Source organism: Myripristis murdjan, chromosome 5 (assembly GCF_902150065.1).
Source record: "Myripristis murdjan chromosome 5, fMyrMur1.1, whole genome shotgun sequence".
Taxonomy (NCBI): Eukaryota; Metazoa; Chordata; class Actinopteri; order Holocentriformes; family Holocentridae; genus Myripristis; species Myripristis murdjan.
Genome location: NC_043984.1, coordinates 21,954,268 through 21,977,296, shown reverse-complemented (window position 1 = coordinate 21,977,296; position 23,029 = coordinate 21,954,268). Strand labels below are relative to the sequence as shown.

Sequence of the window (23,029 nt, the reverse complement as noted above, 5' to 3'; positions counted from 1 at the left end):
TCAAGACAGCATGCAAAGGCGGCCAACTTTGCATGCTGATTGGCCAAAATGGGTGTGTCCTATGACAACATTACCTAAAGGGGGTGGAGCTTAGCTCAAATAAGGCCATAACTTCCAACTACAACCTCGGCAGAGCTGTGCACTCAACTGAGTGTCTTTTTTTTTTTGATAATGCAGTTCAAGTGCTTGTGACAGCTAGCGCTCTTGTTGCTGAAGTGTCTTTGAGGAAAATGAAATGGCACATTTCTCCTCCCGAGGATCCATGGAGTTTCACTTAAAAACACACACAGAAAACATGCAATCTCCCCCCTTTTTACATTGAAACAGCTTTTAAAGAGGTTTTGAGATTGCTTCTGTTTCCTGTGAGAAAGGAGAAGTGGGGAGAGAGAAAGAAACTAAGATTGAAACAGCGGGATTGCCGAGAGAGAAAGACAGTAACCTAGTGACCCGTGGCTAGATGACAACTTCACATCTCATTACATGGTTCTCTACAGCTTGTTCCAATAAAACACACACTGACTTATGGTCTGATCCAATAATGCATCGTTTTCATTTCATCAAGATCCTCATGATACTTAGCTTTAGATTTTATTGAAACCCTGTGTGTGTGTGTGTGTGTGTGTGTGTGTGTGGGTGTGGGTGTGGGTGTGTGTGTGTGCTCATGTGCGAATTTCAGTGCCAGAAGTGCCAGGTGGTGATTTTGTGCTCTGACTATTTTGCGATGTCTTGCCGTGTATGTAACCTTGCCCAAACACGGATTCTGTCTTACAAATGAAGGTCGCTCTCTCTCTCTCTCTCTCTCCTTCTTGTCTCTCTCTTGCTCTCTCTCAGCTCATCAGCTTTAGCAGCATGGTGTGTTCTTGTAAGATTCAGTGGGAGAGAGAGCACTCTGATGCCCTGCAGGGAGCAGCGCACTGATCTGCTAGCTAATCATAAACCACACAGTCTCTCTGTATCTATCTCTCTCTTACTTTCTCACATGCACCCAAATCCAGCGTAGCCGTTGCAGATGAACAGAGTCATCAGAGATAGAAAGATTCTATTTTTGACTGTGCTGCAGGTTGTACCATTAACGCTGTACATTGTTTTTTTTATCATAGTAACATATACTCTAACAACACTCATGTTCTCCAAATTGCATTTTAAATAATTAAGTTCTCATGTGTTAATGTGAATGGCAATGGTAGATGTGATGTCATGCAAAACCAAAATAATAATCTTAGAAATGTTTCATTTCATCAGTTGCTCAATTTAAAAAAAATGCTGGTTATCATCAGTTTAGGCAGTGGAATTGTGTGTCACAATATCCAAAACCAGCATATAATAATTTGATTCTAAAGAAAACAATAATACCGAATTTTCATCCTGTCCTAATACTTTTTTAAATCAGGTTCAGAAAGCTTCATCACTTAGACAGAAAATTGCTTTTGGCTGGGGCACACCAGTTATTTTTAAAATGTAATAAACATCATTTAATAAATGCAGCATAAAAGCAGAAGTATCAGTTCCCATAAAACAATCTCATGAACATTTTTATGAGTGTTGCAGAGCTGCAGGATGAGTTGTATTGCTTACTTGTCCATTTTTTTTTACTAAGGGAATAAATTGATATATAAATATATCTTTGGAAAAAAAAAAAAAAAAAAAGATTAGGCCTCATTTTTGATGCTGGCCACAGCTCAGCTAGAGGAACAACTCCTGGACTCTCCCCTCTTCTGCTTTTCTTCTTTTTTTGTCTCTCTGTCTTTGACTTCCTGTTACCACTGAACTCCTCTGCCATCACCTCTGTGTCCCTTCCTCCTTTTCCTCTGCCCTCTCATCTCATTTTTTTCTTCTTGGTACTTGACATGTGATTTTCCAGAAGCGAACACATTTTCCGCATGAAATTTATCAGCTGGGGATGTACCCACATGCACACACTCACAGACAGAGCAGGAGTTGAGAGATCAATAGTTTCTCTAAACAAAATCTCACCCCAACCAAGGGGACATACCCCCCACATCCTCTCCATCACACACACACACACACACACACACACCCTCCAGCTCAGATCAATACAGAGACAGTTGTAGAGGGTGTGTTATTCAGTGCTGGATACTGGGGGAGGTTGAGGGGGAAGGGGAGCAGGGAGCGCAAAAGGAGGACGAGTGGAGTCGTTGAACAGGCAGCTGCTGCTACTGTTACACCTTGTCGTTACTGATCGGTCCAGAGGTGATAACGCAACAATAATACCTGTTCAGGAGAAGTGTTAATTCCCTTTTTTTCATCTCTTTGGCTGCTCTGTCCCTCCTCTTTCTCTCTCTCTATCCCTCGCTCTCCTTTTCTCTCTTTCCAACATCTGTGTATTTAACAAACTCCCTGCATCTGCTGCAGCTCAGTCCGGGTGCCATGCTGGAATTTAAGCTATTTTCCGGTTGTGTGTGTGTGTGTGTGTGTGTGTAGGCCTGTGGCTGATTCGCTGCATAGCCAGGCGTTGATGGTACGCTAAGCAGTGGTGGGGTATGAGGGCTAGGGGTTGTGTGTGTGTGTGTGTGTGTGTGTGTGTGTGTGTGTGTGTGTGTGTGTGTGTGTGTGTGTGTGTGTGTGTGTGTGTGTGTGTGGTGATCCCGTGGAGACCCCTGGTATTCCTACTATTTGGCAGACTGCACAGTGGTAGGGGGAGCTACATGTTTTAACCCTATTGTGGGTGTGTTCTGTTGTGTGTGTGTGTGTGTGTGTGTGTGTGTGTGTGTGTGGGTGGGTGGGTGTGTGTGTCTATGCATGTGCCCTCAGGCTGACAGGCTGATTGGTCACATTTAGGCGCCCTCAGAAGTTGTACATTGATTCAAAGCCTGCCCTTGTGCTAAATATTAGAACCGTATTGCCGTGCATTTTGCACAGTCTGTGGCTTGAGTTGTATAATTCCCTTATATAGGTTCACTATTTCAATATTTTGATATGTGAACGTCTTAAGATCAGCTTCTATAAGATAATTTATTACTTTTGTAAAGTGATTTATCAAGTACGGTAAAAGTGCAAAACATTTACTGATTTTGGCTTCATGAAGATAATTAAAATGCTAATATGTGCTCACTTTTTCTGTTCATATATTATAAAATTGATATTTGGATTATGTATAGACATACTAAGGAAGTTATTTAAAGGTGTAACTTTGACCTCTACTACCTTCCCATGCTATTTTTTTTTTTTTTTTTTAATTTTTTGATGTTTGATGCTTCAAAGACTAGATCATGAATTGATTAATTAAAGAAATAATCAGTAGATGAATTGACAGGGAAAATAATCAGCAGCTGCAGTCCTGCTGTGACTTCATGCATCCTGGTGTGATCAAATGACACAAGTCATGTTGAAAACAAGAAGTGAATCTTAAGCCTGTTTAAAGGAAAAGACACGTGGTCCTGTAATGTTTTCCTCACTCGGTGTACAGACTGTTTCCTGTGACAGTGAAAGGAGCGTCTGGCCACCGTTCAGCCTGCCTCAACAGTCAGCACACAACTCCTATCAGTTATCCCCTGTTTAATGTTACATTCTTTGATCCTGAATGTGAACAGCACTTCCAGCACCCTTTCCAGCAGCACTTAACCTGCACCCTTACTCAGCTCTGTGATGTTACTGAGCATGCGCTGTGTGGCCTTCAGGGTGGGAGAAGGGTTAATGACATTTCACTGTTTATCTTGTGGTAGCTGATGGTCGGCGGCAATCAGGTGATATTTCAGTCAGGGATGGGGCAGTGCTATGTCATCAACATGATGATCTGTGGTTGGCAGAGGGTGACGTGTCATATTGGAGGTGGCAAATAGGGGAAGTGCGGCCCTGGTTTGGTTTGCAAATGTTGGGCAATCAGAGAAAAGACAGAAAGAAATTGAAACAGGGCAGACGGAGAGAGCAGAGAGAAGTTGGACAGGAAAGAGAGGCACAGATACACATGCTACTACGCCCACATTTCACTCAAGCTTCTGTCGAGTGTACAGTGACTGGGGAAGTTCCAGTATTTTGGCTTTATAGTGCAATATGCATGGTGTTTTTTTGTTTTTGTTAGGTTTTTTTTTTTTTTTTTTTTGGCCTCGGTTTAATTATTACTGTTGTACACTGTCGGTTAGTCATCTGACCATCTGACCAGTGACAGCCAGTACCAGCATATCACATCACTCTGTATGACTCATCTCATCAGAGCCTCCCTTCCCTTCCCGCAAACACACACACACACACACACACACACACACACACACACACACACACTTTATACCCCCTGGTCAAAGACGTTCTCTGTCTGTCTGACCTTGTGTCTGCTCGGGTCACTGTTCCACTTTCCTGACCTGTGTGTTATGTGTTTGTGTGTGTGAGGCTTTGTAATTTGTGTGTGTGTGTGTGTGTGTGCGATGTAAATGCCTTGAAGCTCTATGCTCTCACTATCCAGCTAAAGCTGCTCTTAGGGGCACAAAGACCTTCTTTCATCCACTTACACTCACTCATAATCCATTTTACCCACTAGATCATCCATGGATCATCCATAACACACGCGCATGCACACACACACACACACACACACAAACACACGCGCGTGCACACATACACACACGGAAAGGGCTGTGTTGTCATGTCGGCAGGGCAGTGACAGAGTTGCATAGTTTGTTGGTGTAATGGCTTTATGGTTCTTGAAGCAAACACAGTAAAGAACCATTAAACTATTATACCATTAGTAAAATCATTACGTTGTGTCATCGCTTCTCTCATTGACCCCCCACTTCGACTACCCAACCTCATCCCCGCCCCCAGCCACTCTCCTCCCCATCCTCTTTTTATTCCTCTCTGTGACAGCTCCTCTGCTGGAGGCCTTCTAACTCTTCCCGCTGGGTTTTGTACCCTGGCTGAATCCTCTGTTTGGGCTGGCTCGCTGACTCCGTGTGTGCGTGTGCGCGTGTGCGCGTGTGTGTGCGTGCAAATCTGTCTGGACACTCTTGCCCTGCCTCTTATCCCAGTATCTTGTGTCATCTTGCAAATACTGTGTGCGAAAAGCATGTTTTTGTACATTTTACATAAAGTAGACCAGTGTGTTACTTGTGTGTGTGTGCGTGTTTTATGTGGGTTATTTGTGGCTGTGTTTGTGCAGCAGTGTTGAAATGGCTCAGACCCTGATGCACTCTAGGGCCATACGGTTAGTCTAGCAAGCTGTCATCTGTGTGTGTGTTTGTATGTAGGCTTGAATTTGACTAAACACCTTGCCTTCATGACATGTTTGACCATGTGTTGTTTTTCTCTGAGTATCAGTGTACTGGCCAAGATTGGACAAGGCTCATTGAACATGTAAATGATTTACCATTAGCTTTACTCTGTCGCCAGTCTGGCAGGAACAATAACAGGCTTGTCGGCGAGAAACTCCGCAGGCTTTTCTCAGCTCTCTCTCTCACCAGGCTAATGCCCTGTTTTGGCTGAGCTGCCAATTCAAACTCAGGTCAGTCTACACCGCAGCGTGCTATGAAGATCCCAACTCGCCAGACATCAAATGATAGACAGACAGGCCAGGAATGTGTATAAGCTCCTGTCTCCTGTAGGGATGGTCCCAGGAATACCAACGGGGCAGCTGGTGTGTGTGTGTGTGTGTTTGAGAGAGAGAGAGAGAGAGAGAGAGAGAGAGAGAGAGAGAGAAAGAGAGAAAGAGAGAGAGAGAGAGAGAGAGAGAGAGAGAGAGAGAGAGAGAGAGAGAGAGAGAGAGAGAGAGAGCGAGAGAGAGCGAGAGAGAGCGAGAGAGAGCGAGAGAGAGAGAGAGAGAGAGGTGGGTCATTGGGTGTACCCTGGCACTTGTGCAGTTTCATGAGCTGATGCCTTTCCACCAAAGTACAGCAAGTTTTGTCTGTGTTCTTTTTTTTTTTTTTTTTTTTATTTCAGCTGTCTGATTTCCATCTCATTAACATCTGACTGCACCAAATCAAGACATTTGTTGTCACTGACAAATGAAAACAGAATTTTAGAGATGAAAGAGACTTAGATCTAGTCACTTACATTATGAATGCGCCTGGAGGCACATGAATGAATTTTAAGACCTCTCTCTGTCTCTCTCTTTCTCTCCCTGTAGGAAGGAGCAGAGTGTTTTATCTCCAGTGAACTGCTGGAACCTGTTACTGGTTCAGGTGAAGAGGGAGAGCCGTGACCACGCCACTCTGTCCGACCTCTACCTCAACAACATCATTCCTCGCTTTGCACAGGTCAGCGAAGACTCGGGACGCCTCTTCAAGAAGGTAAAACCCATATCATGGATTTAGTCTAATGACGGAACCCAGTGCCATTTGATTTTAATATCTATTGAGATACTGAGGTGCGTTGGGAATTTGCATATTGCAATATGTTGATGCATTTTATAATGAACCTTGAAAAGCAAAATTGAACTGACTCAGAATTCAAGTTCTTGGTTTTTAATTTGAGCAAATTAAATACAGAAATTTGGATGCCAGTGTTCTGTAAAGCTTGTGCAATGTAGCAACAGAAAGTATTTGTATCCTGCTCATGGAAAAGACTAGACTTTAACATTAATTAAAAGCAAGCATTGAATGTTCTGCATGATGAATGTGTTTGCTGTAATTTCTCATCATGCTAAAAAAAAAACTAAAAATATAAAATAAATGTATCATACAAAAACTTCTGAGAAGAAAAAGTGCACCAAACCAAGGACCGCAGAAGTAGGTACTGTAGAAGTAGACAACACCTTTTTTATCACAAGTCTTAAAGTCTTTATCACACCCTGTGTCAGGATTTTGCTCTGCCCAGCATCTGTCATCCGTCCTGGCTGATTCAGTGACTGGCAGCTGGTCACCTCAGGCCTGGAGGGAGAATGTGGTGTGTTTTATACGGTAGCATCATTCTCATCCCCTCTGATCTCTGCTTTGCATGTCTGTGAGAAAATCAATAAGACTACCAGAGAGAGAAGAAGGAACTTGGGGAGAAGAACAGAGGGAGTTTGGATGGAGGGACAGACGACAGAAGGATAAAGGAGAGAGCTGTCTGTGCAGATTAGAGCTTACTGTGACCTTGTAGAGGGAATTAAAGACCAAAACTGAGAGAGACAGCCATTCATCTCCAGACTCGACATGTTAGACCAAATACACAAGCTCTAAAGCTGTGAGAGGAAGTGCATAAGACAGGTACAAGCACAGGCAGCAATTCTGTGAGTGAGAGAGAGAGCGAGAGAGAGCAAGAGAGGATAATATCGAGGGCATTTTTGCAAAGTGAGGTCATTTTGACCAGTTCTTACTCTTACTTCTTTAAAGGAATAATTCACTGCTGGAAAAATGGTCTTTTCATAAAACTGCACTATGCAGTAGAAAGGCATACATATTTTTGAATTTGGTGCTAAATGACCAGAGAAAAAGGGCTGTGGTATTCCCCTTGGGTCAAAAGGTAGAAAACCTACAACAAGCAGAATGCACCATGCAGACAGCACTGCCAGGTAAAAACTGCAGCAGTGAACGTGCCACGCTAGTCTTGAAAGGGGCCTCATAAAAAACATGTATTGTATGTTTTCATACTGTAATATTTCCATGTTAGTAACAAAACACTGTCGCTATTGATCAGACATCCCTTTTGCCCCGCTGACAAAAAAAAAGTGGAAGTACAATCTATAATTGGCTAGAGCCAGCAAAAGTCTGCCAGATGATACACGAGGGGAGCTGTGGGAGCAGGCAGCGTGGAGGGAAGGTAAACATGGTTCATTTACCACTGACATTGTAATGAAACAAAGCTGGTTGAAAATCAGCAAAGCATTCCCTTTAGAGGCTACTGGTTAGGAATTTGGTTTAAGCTTAAAGGAACAGTCCATCCAAAATTCAAAAAATATAAAAATAAATAAATAAATAAATAAATACTCCAAGAATAGTCTATCCATCCTGATCTCGGCAAGGTTTCCTGTCTTTCTCCCCTTTTCTTGGCACCTCAATACAGTAGGGATGGATAAGTATTCCTCTGTGGAGCTCAAACTGTCAAAAATGTTTTGTGGGAGCTGTTTTCTGCAGAAGAACAGGCAAACTTTATCTGTCTGCCTCTAACATGTACTTGTTTGGGGGCGGAAAATACAGTTTGCTGTTTTTTGGCTGTCTAAGCTCCACAAATGAATACCTATCCAGTCCCATTGCAGTGGGAGATTGTGGCAGACTAGAAACTTCACCAAATCACAAACTATCTGGATGGATAGACTGCATTGTGTATACGTGGGAAAATATCTTTTTTTGTGGAGGATAAGGATAAAGGGGTTAGGTTTAAGATGAGTTTTGGGTTAGGATACATGTCCTTAGGGTAAAGGCTTAGGCTTATGCTTAAGGTTAAGGTTAAGGTCAGAATCTAGGGAATGCGTGGAGTCAGTGGGAACGTACTCGCAAGTGCAGCAAGACAAACATATGTGAGTGTGAGGGAAAGTGAAGCAGCCTGTGTATGGAATGTCATGGCAGAAGCTGCTGATTTCCATCCTGATAGGCTGTCTTTGAACTCTGCTCGCCGTCTGATCACAGGCAACACAAACACACACTTTCGCCCTCATTGTTGCACTATCCCTCTGATAAACCAGCGCACCGAAAAACCCACACACGCACACACTTCTGTCTCTGTTTCTCCCCTTTGTCTTTCTCCCTGTTGGCTGAGCCATCGGCGAGTTGATTATTTCCAAATACTGTTGTTGTACTTTGGCATCAACGCTGTTTTCATCATGTGTCCGGGTCACGTACACACTGCCACACATACACACAGAAAGTGCTTTGATGGCTAATTAAGTAGATAATTAGTTCAATTAGACACTTCCAGTCAGTGGCATAAAAACCAGCGGCGCCAGAGGCCATGGGTCTATAGAACACGCAGGCGTACACACACACACACACACACACACACACACACACACACACACACTTACACCACTCACAGAGAAGCACACCCCGTAATAGAGAATTCAACACATTCAGCTCTCACATTTCCATCTACTGTGGTAAATAGTGCAGAATGATGCCGTTAGCTCAGCGGGGGATTTTGTGTGTGTGTGTGTGTGTGTGTGTGTGTGTGTGTGTGTGTGTGTGTGTGTGTGTGTGTGTGTGTGTGTGTGTGTGTGTGCAGTTCCATCAAGAGAGACTGTTCATTGACGGAGACAGAGATTATTATGAGCCTAACTGCATTAATGGCTACACATCGTTTGGGCAAACCCAGCTCCAGCAGTGGGAAACAGGCTTGAGAAAATACATCTGGGCTGTTTTCATTTTTCTGTTTCTTTTCTTTGGTGGTTGTTGAGCGAGGTGGACCACCACAGACAATGTAAAGGGTCCACAGGTCATGCCCCGTGGCCGACAGACAGGAGGTCTTTGCCATGGCTGACTGCGTTTTGATTGGCTGCGTGGTCTGGCTTCTTGTCACCCAATACAGCACATCAGAGAGGGAGTGCGGGACAAGATCCGTTATCCTGTTACATCTTTTCTCCACTCCAATTCCCCTAAATCTTTCCTGCCTCTTTCATTCTGGCTCTGTAACATCTATTATATTATATACTTTTCCTTACTTTGTCTCAGATACATGAATCATCCCTTACGCTTTGCCTGCGTGACCCTCGCCCTCATTCAGCTCCCTCTGATCCCCCCCTCCATCATCTTGTAAACAGACCCTCCTCCTTCCCTTTTCCCTTTTCTTCCTCCTCCCTTTCTTCGCCAGTCACCTTTCACCTTACCACCATCCCCCCCTTTTACCAGCTCACCTCCTGACCCCCTTTTCCCTTCCAGCACCCCCTCATTCCCACCCCCCTCGCTCCCTCCTCCCTCTGCACCCTCCTCCTGGAGAAGACAGATGCTCAACATGTGCTGGCAGAATCTGTTACTCCATCTTGCTTTCATTCCCCATTGCTTAGCTCATTTTCTCAATTGACTATCTGTCTCTGCTCTTTTCTCTCTCCTCCTTTATCGTCTCCCTCACTTGTCCTCTGTTTTCTTTCACCTGTCTGCAGTGTGTGTGTGTTTCGGTGTCCTTTTTTCTACAATCTGTATATGTGTGTATTCACTCTTTAATGGTAATGGTGTAATGCTTCACTTTTTTCTCGGTTTGGTTTGTACTTCAAATTTCAGGCCACAGTTCAGTTTAGTTTATGAAAAAAAAAAAAAAGAAAAAGAAAAAGAGCTTATTAATTTAAAAATGCACCAACAGTTCAGCACAAAATGTTGAATGGGGCTTTTTCCAAATGTTCAAAATGCATTTGTAAGCAGCTTGTGAAAACTTAGTCGTTACAATAGGCCTGCTATTAATCAAAAGCAGCATTGAATGTTCTATATTACAAATGTGTTTACTGTAATTTTGTATTGTGCTAAAAAAAAAACACATGCAGGACCTGTGGTGAGGGGAAAAAGGATGATCCGCTTACTTAGTGAACCGAACTACAGAATATTTTGTGTTTTGTTTTGTTTTTTGTGTTGGTACAAAATTGTTAACACCCCCATCACTCCAGCAAATAGTGGCCCTCATCTAGTTGGGATGGAAGTTTCAGCAGAAGAGGTGTGTGTGTGTGTGTGTGTGTGTGTGTGTGTGTGTGTGTGTGTGTGTGTGTGTGTGTGTCAGAGAGAGAGAGAGAGAGAGAGTCCACTTGTCTGTGAGTCGCTGTGAAGTCATCAGTCACTGTTGGCCTGCGGCAGTGATGTCTGGAGGATGGTAGCGCCCTCATTACTCCCTGTCCTCCCGCTCTGCCTGTCTCACCCCCTCACCGAATCTCCCAGCATGCCCCGGTGCATCTCGTCAAGACCCCCTTTCTCCTCTCTGTTGCTCTTCCGTCCTCTCACTCTTGCTCTCTCCACCTTCCCACAATCATTTAGCAATCAGCCTGTAGCTTCAGCCTCTAACCCCCACATCCATCAAGCCCGCCACCACCCTGCTCATTTATCTCGACTGGCAACTCCTTCACCCCTGTTCCGCTGGATAACTTAGTCCTGATGGATCGGGAGGGACGGTTGTTAGCAGTCAGGGAAAAGACTGGGTGGATGCAGAAATTGATATGCAGGTGGATGATAAGGCAGTTGGATGACAGATCGATGATGATAATGACTGCGGTTGGGTTTTTCCCACATTCATTTCTCTGTTTTTTCTGTCTTTTTGTGTCTCTCCAGAGCAAAGAAGTTGGCGTCCAGCTGCAAGAGGATCTGATGAAAGTTCTAAATGAGCTTTACACGGTAAGAGAAACGCCATCACACTCGCAGGGTGTGAATGTCTTACACACTTGAACTTTTGTATTGATACCTAATTTCTTGTGTAGCTCAATAAGTAGAAGTTTGCTTCCTGTTGGGCCTGCCCATGATAAAAATTGCATTCACCTATACGGTACGGTAAGACACCCATGTTGTGTTTGTCCTTATTGACTATGCACTCTGATCATTGATACAGACTTGCAAACTGGGCAGGGTTCCAGAAGTAAAATCCCACTCATCTTGCCAAATGCAGTGTTTCGTGACCGGCTGCTCTGTCATTGATCAATCATGAATTCAACCATGAATCATCACTACAAATAGTAATCGTGATGAAATAATTTGGGTTCATTGAAGAAAAAAAAAATTTAAAGATACAAGACTGTATACAGTGGTCCCTCGTTAATCGTGGGAGTTAGGTTCTAAAAATAACCCGCAATAGGCGAAATCCGCGAAGTGGTCAGCTTTATTTTTTACAATTATTATAGATGTTTCAAGGCTGTAAAACCCCTCACTGCACTCTTTATACACTTTTCTCAGACAGGCATTAACATTTTCTTACTTTTCTCTCTTGTTTAAACGCTCTCAAAGTTCAAACCTTCGTAGAAAAATAAGTCGAGTATTATAGCGATCAAAGATTTATGTAAATTTGGCAAGCTGAACAGATTCTGTACTGTACAGGAGACACAGCACGGAGGAGATTGATCGACAATGGTCTACAGTCCCTTAGCCAATCAGGACGCAGAACACAATGCACGGGCTCTCCCTTAGCCAATCAGGACACAGAACACAATGTGCTGTTAAAAAAAAAAAAAAAAAAAAAGCATGCAAAATTGCACAAAAAAAAATCCGTGAAATTGCGAGGCCGCGAAAGGTTATAGCGAGGGACAACTGTACATAACAACTGCAGGAGTTGCATGAAACGGACTTTTCAGAAACACTCTCGGCTCATCTTGACAACTATGGTGCAGTCTTTTGTTCCTGATTGCAGCCACTCATCTGGAATACAATATAATCTCATTCTGAATATATTTGAATATATTTTCAGGCTGTAGCTGGCATGCTCACCATAGTAACAGTCAATGAGGCTCATGCGTGCTGTCGTATTTAGTGCCATTTAACACTCTGAACAGACAAAAGAACATGATTTCTCAAAACGCTGGCACATTTAGGACCGATGGCCGTAGCGTGACCCTGTGACGGAGTCGTGTGATTCGGTCTCGATTGTGGTGATGTGTTAAATGTAAAATTCTAAATGGAGAAAAACAGTCGGGGAAAATACTCCCAGAAGCCATTACTCCACCCACTTTATAAACGAAAGTCAGACGTCACCGCGGCCTGTCAGTTGTGTTGGTCTTCTCACGCTGTCAGGGGCATCGTGGCTTCTGGTTGCACACGCCCAGGCTACTGCCAAAGGCCCAAGGCAGTCAGGCTATATTTCAGTGTGATGTGTGTGTGTGTGTGTGTGTGTGTGTGTGTGATGTGTGTGTGTGTGTGGGCAAGGTTTCCTACAGCAACGACGTGAACAGCAAATTTCCAACTGTATAGTTTAACCGCTGTCAGGGCCGTAAAAGCAAGTCTAATGCTGTAATTACAGTATGTAGTAAGAGATAGAAATAGATCAGGACTGACTGACGTATGCACACACTGCACACACGCACACACACACATGCACGCACACACACACGGCAGTCTATAAGCCTGAAATGTTCAAGGAGGAGACAGGCATTAGAGCAAAACATTATAATGATGGTTCTGCTGGTGGTCACTAGCTTAAGGCTGACGCTACAGACACACACTCCATCATTTCATATGTTAACTCTTTTGACATATCCACCCCCCCTCATCCCCCAAGGGCAGGCACATATGTTGTATATTTGTGTGTGTCTGTGTGAATGAGGAGGCTTTGTGTGTGTGTGTATGTGTGTGTGTGTTTTTGTGCAACATTCCCTGGCAGTGTTCTGGAATGCCAGCGCTCCAAGCCTCCATGGAACGTGGAGGTTCAGACATTCCAAGAAATCTGTCTGTAAAGTGTGTGTGTGTGTGTGTGTGTGTGTGTGTGTGTATGTGTGAAAAGGAGAAAGAAAGAGGCACACAGCTGCAGTGCTCCACTCTGCCTCCGTGATGCTGCCTGGTTTAATACAGACCGACACTTTTGATCCGGAGCCAACACTGAAGCAAGAGAGACAATGGCACACACACACATCCACGCTCACCCACAAATCACCACTCACTTTCACACTCTCTCTCTCTCTCTCTCTTTCTCTCCCTCTCTGCCTAACCGCCCTCCCTCCTTCCACTCCCATAGGTGATGAAGACATACCACATGTACAACACTGATAGCATCAATGCCGAGTCCAAGCTGAAGGAGGCAGAGAAGCAGGAGGAGAAGCAGATGGGGCGCTCCAGTCGGCAGGACGACCGACAGACACCGCGCTCCCCGGACACCCTGGCCAGTGTCAAGACGGAGGAGAAACATGTCAGACGCTCCAGTGTCAAGAAAATCGAAAAGATGAAGGAGAAGGCAAGCTGGGAGGGGGCGGGGAGAAATAGAGGGCAACCATTAGGGAAAGGACAGCCTTACTATAACATAGTGCTGCACCTGTAACCATGCTGACTTATGGCTTGTGTGAAGTGTGTGTGTGTGTGTGTGTGTGTGTGTGTGTGTGTGTGCACCCCTTATAAATTATTTATGAATGTGATGACTGGCTTCTAACCTTGTCGACAGCAGGGACCTGTCACGGCAACATGCTTCTCCTCTTGTTATTATCCATAATCAATACTGGACCATATTCACCCTCAACACCTATTATCACCCTCCCTACATCTCTTTTCCTTCTTTCTCCCTATTAGTTCTCCTCCTCTCTCCTTCTCTCTTGGCTTCTCTCAGTCTCGAGTGAATCTAATGACCTCTCCCTCTCTCTCCCTCTTTCTCTCTCCCTCTTTCTCTTTCCCTCTTTATCCAGAGGCAAGCTAAGTATACAGAGAACAAGCTGAAGGCCATCAAGGCCAGGAATGAGTACCTGCTGGCTCTGGAGGCCACCAACAGCTGCGTCTTCAAATATTACATCCACGACCTCTCCGACATCATCGACGTGAGTGTAAACACGCAGTTATTCTGTGTGTGTGTATATACTGTACACATATACAGTGTGTATCACCGTGTCCTCTGTGGCCCCACAGCCAGTCTATTCACATCAGCCTCAGTGCTTTTTTTAATGAGGCCTGCTCAGTGGGCCCCCTGCGCCCCTCTGCCTCTATTCTCTGCTGCGTCTCTCCTCCTTTCAGTGCCCCTGCCATCACACTGGTGTTGTGTCACACCACGGGCAGACAGGGCAGCCTGTAGCTGAGTCTCTGGCTGGAGGAGTAGCAGCAAACAGCACTTCACTCACCGCCGAAGTGATGGACCAGTGAACTGCAGATTATCATTCTTGCACTCTGCTGATTGATGGCACTGACACACTTTTTGATTAAATGGTGCTTTGATGGAAATCCAGTGGCAACAGTTGACTGTGTTAGCACATTACATGAGATATTACTTTTGTCTCTTGTAATTTTTTTATTGAAAAAATAGAAAATTTTGCTTTAGGCCAACCTGTACCTGCTAGCAGCCTTTAAATCAATTCCATGTTTTTTTTTTTTTTACTAGAGACAGTGCTACCATGAAGGGGTATGAAAAAGGGTGTGAGGGTTTTCAGGGAGCTAAATAGTACAAAGATAAGGAGAGGGCAACCACTTCTAACGAACAAACATCAACGTTTATTTTATTAAATCTTAAAGCAACACATTTTCACCAGATGCTAAGTGGTGGTGTGTGGTTAAGCTATTTACCACTCTACAGCTCATGTACACATTTGTTGGGAGACTATGCATTGATCTCATTTGTTCCTTTTTCCATTCATTACAAACCATATTTTAGCCAGATTTAGCCAAAATTTATGGGGATGATACTCAAGAGAGGTTTCCAGCGTTTTGGAAATGATACCAATTAGCCCTATGCGGATACTACTGTTTGCTTGTCCATCTTAGACATTCATGATTTTGAGGGGACTTGGCGATATGATGCATCTCTCCACTGCACTCCAGCATTTTCAAATTTAAACTGATTAGCTCACGAGAGGGGCGCTACGGGTCAAAACAAAGATGAAACCGCTACTTATCGGCTTGAGGGGGACTGAAATACTGTTTCGCATTAAAAGTATTCCTCTCCTTTATTTTCTACCACTGAAAATCCCGACATGCCATATGTGTGTATTCTTACGATAGTGCTGTGATCTGGGCTACCACGCCAGCCTGCACCGCGCCTTGAGGACCTACTTATCTGCAGAGCTGAACGTAGAGACGTCCAAACACACAGGCCTGGAGACATTGGAGGGAGCTGCAGAGAGTCTGGAGCCCAATGGGGACAAACAGAAACTGATGGAGACCTACAACAATGTCTTCTGCCCTCCTGTCCGCTTCGACTTCCAGTCCCACATGGGAGACACGGTATTGTGCTGGGAGGGAAACGGACAGTCTGTGTTCATGAGGGACTGCATTTTGTACTTCAATGTGCATCACAGAGGTGTCATATTAAAATATGCTATATGCAGCACAGAAAACACATAACCTTAAGTTAATCATATAATACCTATCACAATTTGTTTAAATTATTTTGTGTTGATGTTTCTTATGTCATGCTGTGTTTGTTTTTTAACTGGTGAATATCTCATTTGGAGCTGTAATTAACACTGTAGGAAGGAGGGGTGTACTCTATGTATGTTGGACCGCGTTTTTGTGAGATGATGGTGTGCTAATTGGAGTTGTTAACCGTATCACTGTTCTCACTGTGCTCTGTGCATGTTTAGATGGGTGTGATGTGTGCCCAGCAGCCTTTGGAAGGCGAGCTGCTCCAGCGGTGCCAGCAGCTCCAGTCCCGTCTCTCCACCCTCAAGATCGAAAATGAAGAGGTCAGAACTCCTCAACCTCATCACTGTATCCCCTGCAGCTCTCCTTCATCACCCTCTGTCCATCTGTGCTCTCCACATCATCTTTCAGCTATATCTTACAGCTTTCTCCTTAATTGCACATGCTCTACTTTACCATCAGATTAATCCAATTTGTTTATCCATGGTTGTTGTCTCATGTCTTTACCTCATCTTCTCTCTTGCCCGCCCAGGTGAAGAAGACCATGGAGGCCACTCTGTCCACCATCCAAGACATGGTGACGGTGGAGGACTACGACGTCTCCGAGTGCTTCCACCACAGCAACAGCATGGAGTCTGTCAAGTCCACTGTCAGCGAATCCTATCTCAGCAAACCCAGCCTGGCCAAGCGGCGGGCCAATCAGCAGGAGACGGAGCAGTTCTACTTCACGGTCAGAGCCAATCACGTTCATAAACACTCTCTGGATTCCATTCACCTTACTGCAGTAAAATGGCTATAAACTACACACATAGTGACTCCAGTGTGTGTGTGTGTGTGTTGTAGAAACTGAAGGAGTTTCTGGAAGGCAGGAACCTGATCACCAAGCTGGAGGCCAAACATGACCTCATCCAGAAGACCCTGGGAGAGAGTGAGTTAGACTGTCATACTGTCCCTCACACTGTACAGACATCCTCTCTGTGTCCTCGTCTGTCTGTGTGTGTGTGTGTGTGTGTGTGGGAAGGCCTTGTGCCCAGGGACTAAATAGAGAGCAGGCTGAAAGGATGAGTTGCATGGTGGGACGCACAAGGACCCACGCAGGGGAGCAGGAAGAGTCTAGCAGAGTAGCTAATCAACACGCAGGAGTTTGTGTGTGTGTGTGTGTGTGTGTGTGTGTGTGTGCATGTGTGTGGAGGTGTGGGTCACAGTAGCAGGGCCATATGTGGATGCAGCTGTGTGTTTAAGGGTGTGGGGGGTTCCCCTAGGCTGAATGTGTATCTGGTGCTTGGCGTCCCACAGGAAAACCTTTCCTGAATTGTGTGTGTACGGCTTTAGCAGGAAGTTTGTGTCTGTTTTTGTCCAGCTGTGGTCATTTCCTCGTGTGTCTTGCCTCTACTCTAACTCTCTCTCCCCCGCTCTTTCTCCCTGTTTCTCTCTCCCCTCCCCCTCTTCCTGTCTCTCCCTCCTTTAGGTCAGAAGACTGACTGTTGCCTTGCCAGGTAGGTGTGGTGAAGGAAGGAAATAGGCACTCTCTCTCTCTCTCTCTCTCTCTCTCTCTCTCTCACACACACACACACACACACACACACACACACTACTGCAGATACTGTAATGTAGCAGCGTTTAAGCTTGATTTGTTGGCAGCCAAGGGTATTATTTTCTCTGTCACTGTTTATAGATATTCTCAACACGTGTGCATATGTGTCTGTGTGTACAAATAGAGCGTTACCAGAGTTGTGTGTATAAATAGACTCTCTCTGGAGACATAATGACAGAGTACTGTTTCTCTGTTATTCTCACTCTCTCTCTCTCTTCTCTCTCTCTCTCTCTCTCTCTCTCTCTCTCTCTCTCTCTCTCTCTCTCTCTCTCTCTCCCTCTCTCTCTTTATGCAGTGGACGAAGAAACTCTGCAGTACGGAAACAGGTGATTATCTGTTTTTGAGTGTGTGTATGTTTTTGCTTGAGTGGCTGTCGGCTTTTCCGTCAGCTTTTTTTTCTAACTCAAGCCACTTGCGTTCTCACCACGGCCCCTCACATGAAGCATGACTGCCTAGATGTCGATAGCATTTTGGTTATTATCACCTAAACACACAACACTCCCAGGTAGACATGCACGTATGATAAAAAATTTCCATCTCTCTGATGTCTCTGAGCCATCTTGGCATGCTGCGATTCTCACTGAAACAATACATTGGTGATCGAAAGCAACTGCTCCACCGAGTAATCTACTGTGTGGCTCCCCCTTGTGGGTGGCTCCTGCTATGGCCGTCAATAACTATCACTTCACACTAAATTCAGACGATTATTAATTTCAGATGATAGCCAGGTTTGAACATATTAAAACCACAATGGGATTCACGCAGCGATGGGGATATGTATTGTAAAGAACACACACTCTGGCCCCCATTCCCCAGCCTCACCTCCCAGAGCTTTCTGGAAAGCCCAAACAAACAAAGGGAAGAGAAGGAGAGCTGTCTCCTAGCAACAGCTGGGTACTGCGCCCACCCTCTTTCTCCCCCCCACTTCAGCACCATGTCTGGTACCCATTTCTCCCAAATGTGTGTGCACCGATGCATGTATGTGTGCAGACGTGTGTGCAGAAATCCTCCTGACAAGAACTGTGCTGCTGGTTCTTTTTATCTCCATGCCCGTCTCCTGTCCTCTCCCTCCATCAGGACTAATCCTGCCCTTCTGTGCTCTGTTTTAGGACTCGGGTCAGGGCATTCCTCTGATGGTAGAGAGCTGCATCCGCTTTATCAGTCGCCATGGTGAGCAAATTCTACAGCAAAGTGATTGGTTACACATCAGCTGTACTGTGCACTGATTGGCTATATCGTTATGTCAAGTGTAATTGGTTCTGGAGGAATTGAAAAAAAAATGTTAGTAAAGCTTCCCTGAAACTACAAAGATGCAAGATCTTCAGGTTTATTTATTTACTAGAAACAAGGACGGTGTCTCCTGTATGCCAATAATAATTAGAGCAACTGTGTGTATGTGTATATAGGTCTGCAGCATGAGGGCATCTTCAGAGTGTCAGGTTCCCAGGTGGAAGTCAATGACATCAAGAATGCTTTCGAGAGAGGTGAGACTTCATCCAGCAGGCGACATGAGTATTTTAATCAGGATGTTTTTAGTTCAGTGCATCTGATGTTTTTCCCTTTTTCTGTTACCCTCCTTACTCCTCGTGCCTTTGTCTTGCTGGTCACCCGTAGGCGAAGACCCACTGGCAGGAGACCAGAATGACCACGACATGGACTCTATTGCTGGCGTCCTCAAGCTCTATTTTAGAGGACTGGACCATGCCCTCTTCCCTAAGGAAGTCTTCCACGACCTCATATCCTGTGTCTGTGAGTGTTGTATCCTCTGTGTGTTTGTATGTATATATGTGTGTGTGCGTGCGTGTGTGTGTGTGTGTGTGTGTGTGTGTGTGTGTGTGTGTGTGTGTGTGTGTGTGTGTGTGTGTGTGTGAGAGAGTGAGTAATCTCATGGGTATCATGGCTATGTTCCAGCGATGGAGAGCCTCCAGGAGAGGGCAGTCCACATTAAGAAAGTTCTGCAGTCCCTGCCAAGCAAAACTCTCATCATCATGAGATACCTGTTTGCCTTCCTCAACCAGTAAGTAGCAAGACAGGCACACACACACAAACACACTCACACACACAAACTACCTAAATCCTAAGGCCAGACCAATGCCACTACTGATAATTTGGTTAAGAAATTAACAATCTACTTAAAGGAAAAAAAAAAAAAGTGGTTCTTGGAAAATGCTTCATACATTTGGCTCTCTCTCTCTGTTACATATTCTGGCCAAGGGCTGTATTGAAGTTTATCAGATAAATAAAATCTGAAATCTCAAACATGAAAGAGACTTTAAATTTTAAAGTAACTAAATCACAAATTCAAAGGTATCTAGACAGACAAGTCATATTAAAGGACCGTATCTGTTATTTTCCATGTGTAACGGAGTATCTACAAAATTTATATACTTCACATTTCTGCTAATCTTTTCCCCAAAGCAAGCAGTTGTATTTTAGAACTCGATGAAGTCGTCCACATTAGTTTTCCTAAAAGCAGCAGCAATGTTGTGTTTTGAAAATAGGAAAATAGTCCTTTGGGAAATGTTTGCTACACAGTGAATTATAAGTCTAGTAGTTCTTTAATAATGACAACCTTGTTAGCTTTCCAACCTTGTTAGCTAGTTTTTCTGATTGTCTCATATTTTAAGAAGATAGTGCCACAATACATAATGCTGAAGTGTTTTCATGTTCACCAGGATGTCAGATTCCTCTCCATGCCCTCCTAAATCACCAGATCTAAAATCAATCAACCTTTAAGGGAAATTCTGAAGTCCTGAGTTTGAAGATTTCCACTCCCTTCAACACTTAAAAAACTGGAGGCTTTCTCTCTTGATTAACGATCCAACTTCCTTCTTCATGGAGTGCAGGTTGTATGGTAGCATTCCAACAAGGACTGAAGCTGTTTTTAGAGGCAGTAGTTCCTTTTGAAACCCAAGCAGAATTAATTAAGACATTTGTTAATGGAGGATTATAATTTTTTCAAAGGTCTGTGCTGAAAATCTTTTTGTGAAATTTTGCATTTTGGTGCAGTGTTGTTTCAATTAATGATACCAAGTACATATGTAAAAGATCAGTTTTAGACACATAATGCACACATGATCCATGCTGTACAATCCATCCCCAGCACTCATGATAAAGCCCTCCAGTAAAAGGAGGTAAAAGCAGGAGTTGGGAGGGGGGGTGACAAAAAGAAGCAGGATGTGGATGAGTTGTAACTCGAGACCCCTGGGTAAACGAAGTGGTCTCAGACAACTTAACGTGAAGACAAAAAAGGAGCTTCTCCCTTTGGTTAAGTGATTTACAGTGACCCTGTTGGCTCCTGCTTCTTCTCACACACAAAGACACACACATCATCAGATTCCCTCCATCCCAACAGCTCACAAACGAGGTGATATATAGATGCCGGCTGGTTTAGACATTACTATTTGACCTCCTGCAATCCGCAACACACATATACACACATAGCTTACTCACAAGAGAGGAGTAATGATATAAATAACAAGTGTTTGTTTTTTGTGAATATTCAGTTTTGTTATTTTATGTGCTTTACAAAGAGAAGGATGAGAGATTTCCCCCCTGAACAGCTTTGCCTCCCTTCTCACCCAGCCTGTCCCAGTACAGCGAGGAGAACATGATGGACCCCTACAACCTGGCCATCTGTTTCGGCCCCACCCTCATGTCGGTTCCCGAGGGCCACGACCAGGTCTCCTGCCAGGCCCACGTCAATGAGCTCATCAAGACCATCATCATCCACCACGACACCATCTTCCCCGGCCCGGAGGACCTGCAGGGCCCCGTCTACACCATCCCTGGAACAGGAGATGACTTCTGGTGAGGGCTTGGAAGGAGGAGGTTAATGAATGGGAGCGTGTGTATGTGTAAGAGAGGAGAGTTTGAGCCATCAGTCGTGTAAGGAAGAAAGTGGGGTCCGGTTAAGGAAGGAAAGGGAAGGGCGTAAGAGCAGTAGGAGGAGATTGGGTGTCTAGGTCGGATAGTTATGTGACTTGAGGGGGGTTTGGAGGTGGAAGGAGGGATAGAAGGCGGTGGATATGGGTCAGAGGAGCTTGATTTAGGGGTTGCTGTGGAGTGATGGGGGCTCGGCTTGTCTGCCCCGGCCTGAGCCAGGGGGGCCACGAGGATCAGCTTACCCTCCATCACACAGGAGATTAAAGCACCGCCTGACTGCAGCGGCAAGGGAGGGCACAGCACACATACACACACACTCGTTTCCCCACATACACACACTCCAACTACCCACTTCCATTTTTACTGAAACAGCAAGCCTCGGGACCAGTTATTGTTATTACTGCCAGTCAGCACAGTTATTCAGACTGCAAGTCACACTCTTAGAGGAGCAGCTCTCCTAGTCTCTGCTGTAGGGAGTGTATGACAGAAAAGATTATCGCTCTGACACGACCTGGCTTTGATGCTCCCAAGCTGAGCCGTGGTTCACTTCAAAGCGGACAAGAGAGCAGGTGGTTAGCAGAGGGGAGCTCATCTCGTGTGCACGCATGCACTCACATTGAGAAACAGATTTGGTACAAAACTCGTATTGTAAGGAGTGAACGCATTTGCTAGATGGTTATGATCTCAACACCAAGTAGTGCCGTGGGTGTGAGCTCTGAGCGTACTGAATAGAAGAGCATGAGGTCAAACTGTGAGTCATCAGCACATGTTGTCAGACTCTGTTTATCTGTCTTCTAACATCCTCTGTCCTCTGTGTCTACCTCAGTGACAGCCCTCACTGTGAGCCCCCCCTAGTGGAAGAGCCTGCGCCTGACACCGTCTCTGTCAGCCACATCAGCGATGATGGTGCATAACGCACACTCACACACACACATACACTCACATAAACTAAAAAGCATGAAGCTGTTTTTGTTTTTCTTACCACGCTCTGGGATTGCACCCTGCTTTTCTCAGCTGCCACTGTGTTTCTGTCTCTAACCTTCTAGTCAACTCATATCTGCACACAGTGTATTGTTAATTGTGTTGCTTTCTTGCTGCTCAGCAATTTTAACATCTGTGCAATCACCTGTCAAAGCAGCACTAACCTGCTTGGCACTAATCGGGCATCCCCTCTTTCCCACCACTCTTTTCTTTCTTCTGTCTTTTTTTCCTGCCCCTGCTTCTCTGTCTCTGTTCTCTGTCCACCATTCTCTTAATCTCAGGCTCCTTGGCTGTTTCAGAGTCTGACCCAATCGAAGCCATCGCCCGGTTCGACTACTCTGGCCGGACCAATCGGGAGTTGTCGTTTAAGAAGGGCGCTTCTCTCCTCCTGTACCAGCGAGCCTCTGATGACTGGTGGGAGGGACGACACAATGGAGTGGATGGACTGGTGCCGCATCAGTATATTGTGGTCCAAGACATGTAAGACATGACCCACATACAAGCAGTGACCATATATATGAGAAATAGATTAAGCTTCTGTTCTTCATTCCTATAGTTGAGGCTGAAGCAAGGCTTGTAATCACCATTTCTCCATTCTTGTAGCTCTTCTCTTATGGCCAGTTTGGATGTGCATGTAAACAGCATGCAGCTATAGCAAATAATATGTAACACCAGTATCAGGGCTGTAGGAGCTCTGCCTTTGAGAAGTAGTGTATTAACATAACAGTCAAAATGGCAGCACAGAAATAGATTATTGGCT

At 44.8% G+C, this 23,029-nt stretch overlaps 1 protein-coding gene across 4 annotated transcripts in view; it reads left to right on the top strand.

Annotated features, from left to right (window-relative positions):
• Positions 1-23,029, top strand: part of srgap2 (SLIT-ROBO Rho GTPase activating protein 2) — a 64,226-nt gene that overhangs the window by 36,013 nt on the left and 5,184 nt on the right. For 3 of the 4 annotated variants that reach the window (XM_030051906.1, XM_030051905.1, XM_030051908.1), the window contains 17 exons: positions 6,074-6,236; positions 11,109-11,171; positions 13,492-13,707; positions 14,150-14,278; positions 15,450-15,671; positions 16,031-16,132; positions 16,342-16,539; positions 16,653-16,737; positions 17,278-17,305; positions 17,699-17,729; positions 18,513-18,573; positions 18,810-18,887; positions 19,018-19,152; positions 19,315-19,420; positions 20,989-21,213; positions 22,115-22,194; positions 22,551-22,749. In XM_030051906.1, the coding sequence (XP_029907766.1) occupies positions 6,074-6,236; positions 11,109-11,171; positions 13,492-13,707; positions 14,150-14,278; positions 15,450-15,671; positions 16,031-16,132; positions 16,342-16,539; positions 16,653-16,737; positions 17,278-17,305; positions 17,699-17,729; positions 18,513-18,573; positions 18,810-18,887; positions 19,018-19,152; positions 19,315-19,420; positions 20,989-21,213; positions 22,115-22,194; positions 22,551-22,749 (2,121 nt within the window). The remainder of the gene's footprint in view (positions 1-6,073; positions 6,237-11,108; positions 11,172-13,491; positions 13,708-14,149; positions 14,279-15,449; positions 15,672-16,030; positions 16,133-16,341; positions 16,540-16,652; positions 16,738-17,277; positions 17,306-17,698; positions 17,730-18,512; positions 18,574-18,809; positions 18,888-19,017; positions 19,153-19,314; positions 19,421-20,988; positions 21,214-22,114; positions 22,195-22,550; positions 22,750-23,029) is intronic. The other variant, XM_030051907.1, reaches the window with a different exon arrangement.